General features: G+C 43.9%; 1 protein-coding gene across 1 annotated transcript in view; it reads right to left on the bottom strand.

Moving 5' to 3' along the window:
- TFEC (transcription factor EC) overlaps positions 1–6,037 on the bottom strand; it is a 184,016-nt gene extending 177,979 nt beyond the window's left edge. Inside the window, exon 1 of the mRNA XM_063927239.1 lies at positions 5,970–6,037. Coding sequence (XP_063783309.1) covers positions 5,970–6,002 — 33 coding nt within the window. The 5' untranslated portion in view covers positions 6,003–6,037. The remainder of the gene's footprint in view (positions 1–5,969) is intronic.
- Between the last annotated feature and the right edge of the window lie 8,259 nt (positions 6,038–14,296).

Below are 14,296 nucleotides of genomic sequence, written 5' to 3'. Positions count from 1 at the left end.
AAGTGGAGGGAAAACATATACCGACCGAAACACCCACTGAGTCACCAGTGCATCCACTGCTACTGCTTGAGGGTCTCTCGACCTGGAACAATATCTCTGAAGCTTCTTGTTTAGATGAGATGCCATCATGTCTACTTGAGGAACTCCCTAAAGACTTGTCACCTCCACGAATACTTCTTGGTGGAGGCCCCACTCTCCTGGATGGATATTGTGTCTGCTGAGGAAGTCTGCTTCCCAGTTGTCCACTCCCGGAATGAAAATTGCTGACAGAGCTCTTACATGTCTTTCAGCCCAGAGGAGAATCATTGTCACCTCTGCCATTGCCGCTCTGATTTTCATTCCGCCTTGCCTGTTTATGTACACGACTGCTGTTACATTGTCCGACTGAATCTGCACGGGATGATCTTGAAGAAGATGTACCGCTTGTAGAAGGCCGTTGTAAATGGCTCTCAATTCCAGAACGTTTATGTGAAGGCAGGCTTCCTGGCTTGACCATTTTCCTTGGAAGCTTTCCCCCTGTGTGACAGCTTCCCAGCCTCGGAGACTTGCATCCGTGGTTATTAGGACCCAGTCGCCAATCCCAAACCTGCTTCCCTCTAGTAGGTGAGAACTGTGTAGCCACCACAGGAGCGAAATCCTGGCTTTGGGGGACAGGATTATTCCGGTGCATGTGTAGGTGGGATCCGGACCACTTGTCCAACAGGTCCCACCGGAATACTCTGGCATGAAATCGGCCAAACTGTATGGCCTCGTAGGCCGCTACCATTTTCCCCAACAACTGAATGCATTGATGGATCGACACGCTTGTTGGTTTCAATATTTGTTTGACCATTTTCTGGATTTCCAGAGCCTTTTCCACTGGAAGAAATACACTTCATACTTCTGTGTACAGAATCATCCCTAAAAAGGACAATCTTGTCATCGGTTCCAACTGCGACTTTGGAAAATTCATGATCCAACCGTGTTGTTGGAGTATTCACAGGAAGAGTGCGATGTTCTGCACCAACTGTTCCATGGATCTCGCTTTTATCAGGAGATCGTCCAGATAAGGAATTATATTGACTCCTTTTTGACGAAGGAGGACCATCATCTCCGCCATCACCTTGGTGAATACCCTCGGTGCCTTGGAGAGGCCGAACGACAACGTCTGGAACTGGTAATGGCAATCCTGTACTGCGAATTTCAGATAAGCTTGGTGAGGAGGATAAATGGGAACATGCAAGTAAGCATCCTTTATGTCTACTGACACCATGAAGTCCCCCTCCTCCAGACTTGAAATCACTACCCTCAGGGATTCCATATTGAACTTGAACCTTTTCAGGTAGAGATTCAGATTTTTCAGGTTTAAAATCAGTCTGACCGAGCCATCCAGCTTCGGAACTACGAAGAGGCTTGAATAAAAACCTTCTCCTTGCTGTGACAAGGGTACCAGGACAATGACCTTATCCTGACATAATTTTTGAATTGCCGTTGTTACTGCCTCTCTTTCTGGAAGAGAAGCTGGCAAGGTCGATTTGAAAAATCGGCATGGGGGGACGTCTTGAAACTCTAGTTTGTACCCATGGGACACTATTTGTAAGACCCATGGGTCCAGGCCAGATTAAATCCAGATTTGACTGAAAAGTTTCAGACGTGCTCCCACCTGAGCAGAGTCCCGCAAGGGAGCCCCAGCGTCATGCTGCAGATTTGGTAGAAGCAGGGGTGGACTTCTGCTCCTGCGATCCGGGAGACGCTGCGGATTTCCTTCCTTTTCCCCTTCCCCTTGCAAAAAAGGGGGAACCTTTGGCCTTTTTGTATTTGTTGGGCCAAAAGGATTGCATGTGAGAGTGATGTGTCTTTTTCGCCGGTGTAGGAGCATAAGGCAAGAATGTCGACTTACCTGCGGTAGCCGCTGAGACTAACGCATCCAGCCCATAACCAAACAAGGCCTCACCTTTATACGGGAGAGCCTCCATATTTCTTTTGGAATCTGCATCAGCATTCCACTGGCGAATCTACAACGCCCTCCGATCCGATACTGCCATGGTAGCGGTTCTTGATCCCAAGAGACCAATATATTTCATGGTTTCTAGTACGTACGCAGCAGCGTCTTTGATATGACCTAATATTAGGAGTATCTCGTCTAAATCTATTGTGTCAATGTCTAATGACAAGTTTTCTGACCACTTCTCAATAGCACTACTCACCCACGCACTGACAATGGTAGGCCTGAGTAGTGTCCCATTGGCCACATCAATAGATCACCTCACTCACTTGCGCCTGTCGGCTCCTTAAGTGAAGTCATTCCAGGTGCAGGGAGAAACACCTTTTCTCTTTTATGACAGGGACCTGTCTAAAATGTGGGGTGACTCCCACCTTTGGGAAAAAGGTAAGCTGCCTGAATTCCTTTTGGGAATCTGAAATTTCTTTTCATGATAAATCGGACTCTCTCCAAGAGACTGTTCAACTCCTGAGGTGGAGGGAAAATTACATTACGTCTTTACTAAAGTAAACCCTCTCCTTGTGGTAAAAGAGGGGGCTTTGTAACTTCTAACACCACCTTTATAGCTAAAACATGTTTTGAATGCTTTTTTGCTAACTTAGGACCTATTCCCCTGGAATCACTAGTGTCGACACAGGAATCAGAGTCCGTGTCAGTATCAGTTTGTACTACTTGTGCAAATTTGTATGTGACCCAGAGGGGTCCCTGTGGATGAAAGGCAGAACTATTAAAAATCACATCTTCAACAGATTATTTTCAGTTTTCTGTATGAGATTCAGTCCAACCTCTTACTGATATGATTCACACTATCATGTAACCTTTCACCCAGTCAGGCTCTTGGTGTCATATTACACCTCTGTGTCCCTAACATGTCTCCCACAGAGGAAGAGTTCCCTGCCACAGACATGTCACAAACGTGCACAACCACACCACAGACACTCCGGGACTTATAGGGGACAGACCCACAGTAAAATCTGTCAGAGGGACACAGATAGGATTTGTCAGTTCACAACCCAGTGCCAGTAACACAATGTCTGTGAACACAAAATGCCCACTGACATGCAGCACTTCTATAATGTTAATCACACAATTATATAGCACCAAATTCACTGTGGGCTCCCCTGTTTTGCACCCTGATACTTGTTCAGCAGTGGAGGAGGACCAGTGTTGTTCTCTGCAGTCTGGAAGAGAGAAAATGGCGCTGAGCAGTGTGCTGGCTGACTGAGGAGGAAGCTTCACTCTTCAATGGCATGTTTCTCCTCAGCTTTTATGAGGTAATTTTTTATACTGGCGGGGGTAGGACTGTGCCTCAGCAACTTATGCCCCTTATTTATGCCAGTTTCCATAGGTTTCATGCTGCCCAGGGTGCCCCCCCCCTGCGCCCTGCACCCTGCAGTGCCTGTGTATGTGTGGGCAACATGGTGCGCTGCGCTCCCGCCAGCTGCGCGGTACCTTTAGCTGTCACTTTCTTGATTGAAGATCTGTCTTCTAACACTCACCTGTCTTCTGACTTCTGGCTCTGTGAGGGGGTTGACGGCGTGCTGTGAGAGTGAGCATCTAGGCACGGCTAGCGTTCAGTTCCCTTCAGGAGCTAATGGTGTCCTGTCAGCCAGAAGCAGAGCCATGAAACTCTTTAGGAAGTTGGTTCCTACTTCTGCCCCCTCAGTCCCACGAAGCAGGGAGACTGTTGCCAGCAGTTCTCCCTGAAAATAAAAAACCTAACATAAGTCTTTTCAGAGAAACTCACTAGAGCTCCTCTGGAGTGCATCCAGTCTGCCTGGGCACATTTCTAAAACTGAGGTCTGAAGGAGGCGCATAGAGGGAGGAGCCAGTTCACAACCTTGAAAAGTCTTAAAGTGCCCATGGCTCCTGCGGAACCATCTATACCCCATGGCACTGAAGTGGACCCCAGCATCCTCTAGGACGTCTGAGAAATGGGAATTATGATGCAGATGCTACCCTTATTGCAATAATTGATTTTCATGACTTATACAGCAAAATATATATTTTCCTTTATATTTGATAAATGTTTGCTAAAACATGATATTCCACACAGGAAACTTTACCTATCCTTAAGTTTATATTTAGTAACTTTTAGTAAGCATTCACTAAAACATTACCTCTGGCGAGCAGTTTTCATAAAGACATACATAGTGGTCTTTATCAGTCTTATCTAAGTTTGAACAATATTCAAATAACAGGAATATAATTGTTAAGAATCACTGTATCTAGACTTGTTGTAGACACATATGTTCAACTATATGTAAGCCAGAGAAGATTGTGCCTATTGCATAACAAAAAATATAAAAAAAACAGAAGTACCAAAGTATGAATTACAGCCATGACTATACTTATTTCTAATGAAAGAAACTCCATCAGAGTTGATTATGTACCATGATACTGAAACCACTTCACAAATACCACTGTACCCTTGTTGGCGGCATAAAATGTGAATTATTGGAACAGCAGTTAGATAAGCACCTCTCTTGCAAAATGACCACATACTTTTCCATTGTCTATGACCCTCTTTTTTACAACACATGATTCTGCAGAGGAGAAGGGGATAGAGATTGCAGAAAAGCACACTGGAGTCACACAGCGTGGATGCTTTCTCTAAAACAATGATTTGAAATGCTGTCTGTGACCTCTCTGCAGGTCAGAGTGACAGGGTCTCTCAGATTTTTGAGTGTGATAAAGCTACTTGGTAAAATCACAGCAATATTATTGTTACCAAGTCTACATCTCTTAGATGTGTTCATGAACTTTTTGACTCTGTACAATGATCCTATTATTGTCTATCAACACAATGCAGCTCCTGTTTGTTAACCTAGATGTAGTTTTCAATCTCCACTGCTGTGCTAATATTCTGATGTTCTAGTACAATACTGTATTCTCTTACATTGATATGGCATGGGTTTGTCTAAAGTTTTTTCTCCATCAATCATTTTTTTTTTTTTAAAGGGTAAGAGTACAAAAAGAAAAAGGAGAAGGGGTATAGAGGGGGGGGGAGCAAGGAGTCATTCAGAGTATTGTCTAAAGTTTGTTAATGGTCTATGGGGTCTATTTACTAAGCCTTGGATAGATATACAGTACATCCGACGGAGATAAAGTCCCAGCCAATCAGCTCCTAACTGCCATGTCACAGGCTAGGTTTGAAAAATGACAGTTAGGAGCCGATTGGCTGGGACTTTATCTCCGTCGGATTTATCTCCACCCAAGGCTTAGTAAATAGACCCCTAAGTATACATACTACACAAATCATAGTTTACAGTACTCTATGTTTAAGTTGCACTATAGAATAAAAAATGTCTAATTATGTTTAACTACCGTAATTAATATTAACATTCTTTTTCTCCTATTCATCCATGTGTCCCCAGTTTTGAGGAATGAATCTAACATGTGATCTGGCCCTAGTTACATGCATCTAGTAACAGAATGGAAGCGTAAAGTGTCCCCTACCAATCCGCTGCATAGTGGATTATGCATAATGCTTTACATAATACAGAAACATTTCAACAAAGGGTCAGGAACACACGCAGAAATTCATAAGTACAGTATAACACAAAACAAAAGTGCACTCACATACTGCCAGACCCAAGTCCTAACCTGAAAACTATGTTCAAGTGTTTTACAGCCATTTGCAACCCATTAACAACATAAGAAAAATTGCAACATAATTGAAACTAATCTTAATTCAGAAAAAATAACTCAAATTAATTATGAAAACATTTAAATATATCCTTTATGAAATTATATTTAGTTCAATAAAATGCCAAAGCTAAGCCTAATATTAACCCCTAAACGTTAGGAGCAGAAAATACATCTAAACTATATAATGTGCATACAGTACATTAATCAGGGTTTCATCAACATATGATACCACTTTGAAAATGATGGTTGTTTAAATGTTACGATAATGGAAATTAAAATTTGACGAAGTAAAGCAAGACAAATAGTCACAATAAATGAGAGTAGTTCTACTACTTACTGTTACAGACTGAATTTGCAGCAAGGTTACCATCTTTACAAAGGATACAGTTACTGCTAAAACAACAGTTTCACAGAGCCACAATGATTACTACACAATAGACTCAGAGTGGGAGAGGAAAAGAGAAGTGGCTGATAAGTGCATTTCCTAAAATCTGGTTGCAGTAATAGGTTATATGGAATACATGACTATGCATATTGTGGAGAACAAAATAAGACACTAGACTAGAGGGATAATGTGGTTTTAAGGACAATGTAAAGGGAAAAAACAAGATGTACAGATCATAGACAGAAATGTACACTATAACTTATCAGAGGGATTTCCTAAACTATCAACTTTACAGAAAGAAGACAAAGCTTATTTCCCATAAACACATACACATTTGTCTTACACTGTTAACCCAATAAGTGAGCTGACACTCCCTGCTGAATATTAAATTCTGATTAAAAAAATTACAAATATGCTATATACTATTATAGTATTTGGGTGTCAGAGCTTACAAAAAGAATATGAAGGCATATGCGGTCTTCTTCTATTAGTTCTCTTTAGCTTCTAATGGCAAACTGTATTTTGTGATGGTTTGAACACACTCCCATCTATACAGATGCACACAGCGCTACCAATCCATGAACATATTAATGGCACTGATGTTCTGCACTAGGGCTTAGGGTGCATAAAGACATAACACTTTGTAAATTGCTAAATTTATGATAAAAGTAAATAATGGGGGCACATAACCACATAATTCTAATCTGTATATATCATTATACACTGCTAAAATGCTAAAACTTATTAAATTAAGTGATGTTTGTCAACTTTGAATTCAGACAAGTTTATCTAACCATGTTGCATTGCAAATGGGGCAGATGCTGCCCAGTATTACCCCAAAAAATGCATTTGCACCCTTGCAATATTACTTGGGGTGGGTGTTTATCAAAGCTTGGAGAGAGATATTGTGGAGAGAAATAAAGTACTAACCAGTCAGCTTCTTACTCTCATTTTACAGATTTGTTTGAAAAATGACAGTTAAGAACTGATTGGTTAGTGATTTATTTATCTCCACATTCTTTCTCGCCATACTTTAATATATACTGCCAATTGTTTGATCCAGGAGGAAATTGCTCCTTTTATTTCCACCATTTTTTTTAAATTACCTCCTATCTTTAAATCAGACCCGAATAGTTTTATTCAGTTAGATTACACCTTCTAAATACAATAAGTGACTCCTAATAGTTGTTAGAGCATTTCAACCTACAGTCATATTTCTAAAGTTTTATCTACCTTATTTGTCTATAGGTAATCACTACTAGGTGATACGTGGAATACATTATAAAAAAATAATGTTGCATTGTTTTGTCCATATCCTCACTGAGGGCCTGCAGAGTTGAACATTATATTGCATGAATTTTGGCCCTCATTCCGAGTTGTTCGCTCGCTAGCTGCTTTTAGCAGCATTGCACACGCTAGGCCGCCGCCCTCTGGGAGTGCATCTTAGCTTAGCAGAATTGCGAACGAAAGATTAGCAGTTCTGCTATTAAATATTTCCATGCAGTTTCTGAGTAGCTCCAGACCTACTCCTAGATTGCGATCACCTCAGTCCATTTAGTTCCCGGTTTGACGTCACAAACACGCCCTGCGTTCGGCCAGCCACTCCCCCGTTTTCCCAGGCCCGCCTGCGTTTTAGCCTGACACGCCTGCGTTTTTTAGCACACTCCCGGAAAACGGTCAGTTTCCGCCCAGAAACACCCACTTCCTGTCAATCACTCACCGATCAGCAGAGCGACTGAAAAGCGTCGCTCGGACCTGTGTAAAATTGCATAGTCTTGTGTGAAAATACTTAGCGCGTGCGCCCTGCGGCCCATACGCATGCGCAGAATCGCCCATTTTTAGCCTGATCGCTATTCTGCTAAAAACAGCAGCGAGCGAACAACTCGGAATGACCACCTTTGTCCGTGCAAGATCCGAAAGCAAGTGCAGCTACGCAGCGTCATATGATATTCCAGCACATTTACTCTTATTGCCGAGGAGGTGGGTGAATGGGGTGGGAGGAGTTAAAGTTCAGTGAGGCCATGTTTGTGTGAATGCAGGCCATTCAACCCTGCTAGTATTCACAAATGCACCTGTTAGGAGACATACTTTTTGCATCTCCATTAGGGAGGTGCAAGTAAACACTGGTGATGATGATGACTTGTCTAAAAATAGGCACATATGCTGCCTACCAGTGGCGCCTCCAGAGGAGGGGCTGCAGGTCAGTTCAAATTTCAAATAGGGGAGCCACACTAACTGTCACCCACTGGCATTTCAAACAGTGGCAGTTGGTGTGGATCCCCTACATGAATTTTTAACTGAGCTGCAGCCCCACCTCTGGAGATGCCCCTGCTGCCTACATGGAATAATATGCATCTCAGATGTATCATGTAATTTAATGGAGGAAGGGTTGAGGGGACAAGTGCACTATGGGAGAGAGCAAAAAAAAAGTATGTTTCTCATCTTTGTTTCTGTCCAGTCCGTCAGCCTAGTGAGTGCCTGTAATGATATCCAGATATGGCATTATCATTTGAACTAAACTTTGAAATAGAGAAGTTTATCTCTATAAATACTATTAACACACAACCTCCATTGCTATTTATGGGTTCTGTAGCTGCAAATGAAGTGCTATGGAACTCATGAGGCATTTCTGCAACTAAAATGCATAGAAGAGCGTTTTTGTTTTAGATCACTACATAGAATAGATGTAATGTACAGAATATTGGCTCATGGATTGGACCCACTGCTTCAGGCATAAAATGGCAGACATAGCACTAGTCCAGGTTTGTCAAAAAACGTTTTAAAGGGTTCCAGGAGTTCACACTATTGTGCACTAGAGGGCAATTTCTATCTCCCATAAGGGAGTTGCCCTGATAACAATGAGATAATATAAGCCACCTTTATTTTTTTATTTCTGGGCCTGATTGTGTTTTTGTCTCTCCATTCCATTAAGTACATGTTCTATGAGTTACTTTGCAAAGTGGTTACTAGCGGCATCGATGTTTTGGGTCAGAGTATGCGGTCACAACTCTTGCTGTGATGTTATGGAGGCTGAATGCAGTAGCGGAATTTTGCCCGGGGCGCCGCCTTCCGGAGGGCGCCGGTGCCATCTGGAGGGCGCCGCACCATGGCAAGATCCGCTATTGTGCTACTGTGCCCCCCGCTGTGTCCGCTGTGTCCCCCGCTGGTCCCCCGCTGTGAAGGGAACTAGACGCTACCCGTCTAGTTTCCCTTTGTGGAAAGGACCTTTGCTGTGCGGTGCGTGATGACATTATCGCGCACCGCACAGCATTGTGGGACTGACACAGACGCTAGGGGTCATAATTGACCTCTAGTGTCTATCTGTCCCATAGGTCCGAGGAGAGGAGCGGCGCTGGCGGAGGTCTGCAACGGTCGGGAATCAGGAGCGGGGATAGTAAGTATGATTTTTTTTTGTGTGTAAGCGGCGCTACTCCTACCGGGGGCATAAATGGGGGCACAACTCTACAGAGTAACTGACCACGCCCCCTGTATGAAGCCACACCCCTATTTCCCGCCCGGGGTGCCAAAAGGGCTAGAACTGGCCCTGGCTGAATGTACAATTAGGGTTTGCATAACCCCGCACAAAGGTGCAGAGACTAACATATTGATGGCCTCACCAAGAGGGTTTGGCTTCGCTTTTTCCCAGTACTCCGGTCAAGTATCACTAACTCGGTTCCTATGTATGGGCTGGTGGGTACAAATGCATCTGAGACTGGTTGCCGTGAGGGGTACTGGAGCATAGTTGACAGGAACGGGTCAGAACCAGGCTCAATTTGGTATCAGGGGATTGGCTGATTCAGGTCAGGAGAAGGCCAAAGTCAGAATCAGGAAGTCACAAGAAGCAGTACCAAAAGAGCAGGCAAAGTAAAATCATCAGACAGACTAGATCAGAACACAAGTAAATTTCCTGGCAGTAATAACAGCACGGACTAAAGTAGTGAATGATCTGGTCACTGCTAGATCTAAAGGCCATTACTCACTTCTTATTCTTCAAGATCTCTCTGCTGCTTTTGACACTGTTGACCATTCTCTTCTCATACTAACACTACAATCAGGGGATAATGCCCTTTCACTGCTTCACATCCCATCTATGTAATTCTCTTTCAGTGTTCATTTCTTTGATTCAAACTCCTCTTTGCTATCTCTATCACCTCTACCACAAGGCTCAGTCTTATGTTCTCTGCTTTTCTTAATCTATATCTTATTTATTGGCAAACTAATCAGCTCTTTTGGATTTCAGTACCATTTGTACGCTGATGATACTCAAATCTGTCTATACTCCCCAGAGTTGTCACCATCAGTTTTGGTCCCTGTCTCTAAAAGCCTTTCTGTCATTTCATTTTGGATGTCATCTCGCAACCTCAAACTCAACATTTCCAAAACAGAATTAATTATATTCCCGCCAGCCATGAGTAGTTACCAACCTCGTATCTCCATAACTGTTTAAAACTGGAAACCTACCCTACCCTACAAGCTCGCTGCAGGGGCGTATCTAGAGAGGAGGGGACCCGTGTTCAGTCTTCGGGTGTGGGCCCCCTCCTCTCACATCCCGTAGCTGGCAGCAGAGCTGTTAGTGCTCCGTCTGAATGCTGGAGACTCTGGCACAGTGCCAGAGTCTACAGCGCATGCGTAAGACTCTGAAAAAATGGTGCTGCGGCCATTTTTTTTTTAGACCTGCACATGCACTGTAGACTCTGGCACTGTGCAAAAGTCTCTAGTGCTCAGACAGAGCACTAACAGCGCTGCTGCGGCTACCGACTATGGGACTCGGGACAGGAGGGGACTCACACCCGGACACCAGAAAGGTAAGCATATAAAATAAATGGGTGCAGTGTGTGTGGTGTGGGCCCCCTCTGGACCGAGGGGTCCGTGTGCACCACACACACTGCACCCATTATAGATATGCCACTGGCTCGCTGCCTAGGTGTCATCCTTGACTCTGAACTGTCCTTTGTTATACACATTTAACCTGTCTCTAAAACATGTTACATGCATCTAAAAACCATTTCCAAAATACGACCTTATCTTACACAAGATACTGCAAAAACTTGAATCCATGCTCTCATTATTTCCTGCATTGATTATTGCAATAGTCTCCTTACTGGTCTTCCCAAGAAAAGACTCTCACCACTACATTTTGAATGCAGCTGTGAAGCTGATCACCTAGCAAGACATTCATTGTCTGCTGATCTGCTCTGTCAGTCCGTCCATTGTCTATAGTCTACCATACTCAATACAAAATACTTCTACGCACATATAACGCTATTAACCAGGGCCGGCTCCAGGATTACTAGCACCCCGAGCGAGAAAATTTCAAAGTGTCCCCCCTTTGTGCAACTTTATATACTATCAAACTATAAATAAATATATTTTCACCCCCCCTGTACACACACACTAATAGTCTTACACATAAGGCTCAAAGTATTGCTCCTTACAAATAATGTCTCCAGTAAAGTGTCAGATACACATAATGACCCCAGTAGAGCAGTGTCAGATACACATACACCCCCAGTAGAGCCAAATACACATTATATGCCCCCAGCAGTGCCAGATACACATATGCCCCCAGCATTGCCAGATACACATTATATGCCCCAGCAGTGCCAGATACACATTATATGCCCCCACAGTGCCAGATACACATTATATGCCCCCACAGTGCCAGATACACATTATATGCCCCCACAGTGCCATCTACACATTATATCACCCCACAGTGCCAGTTACACATTATATGCCCCCACAGTACCATCTACACATTATATGACCCCACAGTGCCAGTTACACATTATATGCCCCCACAGTGCCAGATACATATTATATGCCCCCACAGTGCCAGATACACATTATATGCCCCTACAATGCCAGATACACATAATATGCCCCACAGTGCCAGATACACATTATATTCCCCCAAATTGTCAGATACACATAATATGCCCCCACATTGTCAGATACACAAGTCCCCACAGTGCCATATACACATAATATGCCCTCACATTGTCAAATACATGTGTCCCCACAGTGCCAGATACACATAATATGTCCACACATTGGGGGTAATTCCAAGTTGATCGCAGCAGGAAATTTTTTAGCAGATGGGCAAAACCATGTGCACTGCAGGGGAGGCAGATTTAACATGTGCAGAGAGAGATAGATTTGGGTGTGGTGTGTTCAATCTGCAATCTAAATTGAGGTGTAAAAATAAAGCAGCCTGTATTTACCCTGCACAGAAACAAAATAACCCACCCAAATCTAACTCTCTCTGTACATGTTATATCTACCTCCCCTGCAGTGCACATGGTTTTGCCCATCTGCTAAAAAATGTCCTGCTGCGATCAACTTGGAATTACCCTCATTGTCAGATACATGTGTCCCCACAGTGCCAGGTATACATAAAATGCTCCCACTGTGCCAGATACACATAAAATGCTGCCACAGTGCCAGATACACAAGTGCACCCAGTGCCAGATACACATAAAATGCTGCCACAGTGCCTGATACACAGGTGCCCACAGTGCCAGATACACATGTCCCCTGTAGTGCTGCTCGTCGGCCTCTCCTGCTGCTGCTGCCACCGCCTCTGCCGCGGCTACCAGCCGCCCTTAGCACAGTGCGGCCGCTCCTAAGGAACGTGTCTGGAGCCGGCCCTGCTATTAACCAAACTACACCAACATATGTCTCTTCTCTTACCTCCAAATATCTCCTATCCCGACCTCTCCGCTCTGCACAAGATCTGCATCTCTCATCTACATGGTTTACTCGCTCCCATTCACAATTACAGGACTTTCTGCATGCAGCAACCACCCTATGGAATGCCCTCCCACAATTAGCCTCCAAACTTTCATGCATTCCCTGAAAACTCACCTCTTCAGGCAAGCTTATCAACTTCAGAAACAGCCCACATAACCTTCAGAAGCTTTCATATCTAATTACATCCCCTCATGGCTGGCTTTGCAATCTTGTAGGGCCGCTATGCTATATAGTACAGATGTAGCCACCTTTATCTTGACTGGCTGAGGCGTTTGTCCCGATAGAGCGTATGCAGCGTAGGGAGGCGCGCCTAGTCACAGAGAGGCGTACCTAATCGCACGGAGGCAGACATGGCGTTTGGCGTTACCTTTACGTGTAATACCTGCGATCAGCCACCAGATGTCGCTTTTTACAATCACCACTGCGCATGCGTGTGGTCTCCCGTAAAATACAATACTGGAATACATAATAAGGACTACTTTACTAAGGCGTCTCATTACGCTGCATACAGTAAATACTCATTACGCTGCATTATTTAATACAGTACTGTATATACGACACAGATGCAAATAGTACAGCATACAGTATATGATCCATCTACAATACTTTATGAATACTGTATGTGAGCGTCCAAGTCTCGCAGGCAAAACATAAAACCAGTAGTGTACACTGTCGCAAATGGATGTGTGTTAGAAGTTCACTATTGCCTCTCAAGATTCGGAATTTTGTACAGTACTGTATGTTATCGTCCTAATCCCGTAGCCATTACAGCATAATCAAAACCAATGGATTTATACATTTGTCTGCGGCGAAGTGGTGAAGTGTTTTGCTTCCTATACTCAGAGTCCCGGGTTCGATTCCATGTACAGTACAGTACGAATGCATGTTAGTTTTTTTTCATACACTTTATTATTATTTTTTTTCACATACAGTAAACCAGGGCAAAGCTGCATGAGTGGTTCTAATGTTAAGGTTCTATGCTCCGTACAGTACACATACAATTCTGTAGCTGGGCAGACTCAATAGAAATGGCTACCACCTACAGTATGACTCCTTGCCCCACAGAGGCCCTAGGCTACGGAGCAAGTAATAGTCCAAATTGTACAGACTATGGGGCAATGCTGAAGGAGCGTCACAATCCCCTAGCTAAAATACATACAGCAGTATGCACATTATGGTAACCGGACTCGATCGCATAGCACACTGGCAAAATGGCCGCCGCCCCTGAACCCTTTTGCAGGCTATGGGGCAATGCTGAAGTAACGTCACAATCCCCTAGCCAAAATACACAGGGGCGATGGGGATAAGTTACTATACTGTAGGATTGCATATTACGGTACACCGGACTCAATCGCATACTGTAGCACACTGTCAAAGTGACCACTACCCCTGAACCCCCACCTCGTGGCAGGCAGCAGTCGGGTATGGAATGAGAAATGGCATAAGTTGTGCAGGCTACGGGGCGATGCTGAAGGAGCGTCACAATCCCCTAGCAAACAGAGATACTGTAAGCAAGGTCTATGCAC

The sequence above is a fragment of the Pseudophryne corroboree genome, chromosome 6 (genome assembly GCF_028390025.1).
Source record: "Pseudophryne corroboree isolate aPseCor3 chromosome 6, aPseCor3.hap2, whole genome shotgun sequence".
In the NCBI taxonomy this organism is placed as follows: domain Eukaryota; kingdom Metazoa; phylum Chordata; class Amphibia; order Anura; family Myobatrachidae; genus Pseudophryne; species Pseudophryne corroboree.
Note: the sequence above shows the minus strand (reverse complement) of the source record. Positions and strands in the feature narration are given on the sequence as shown.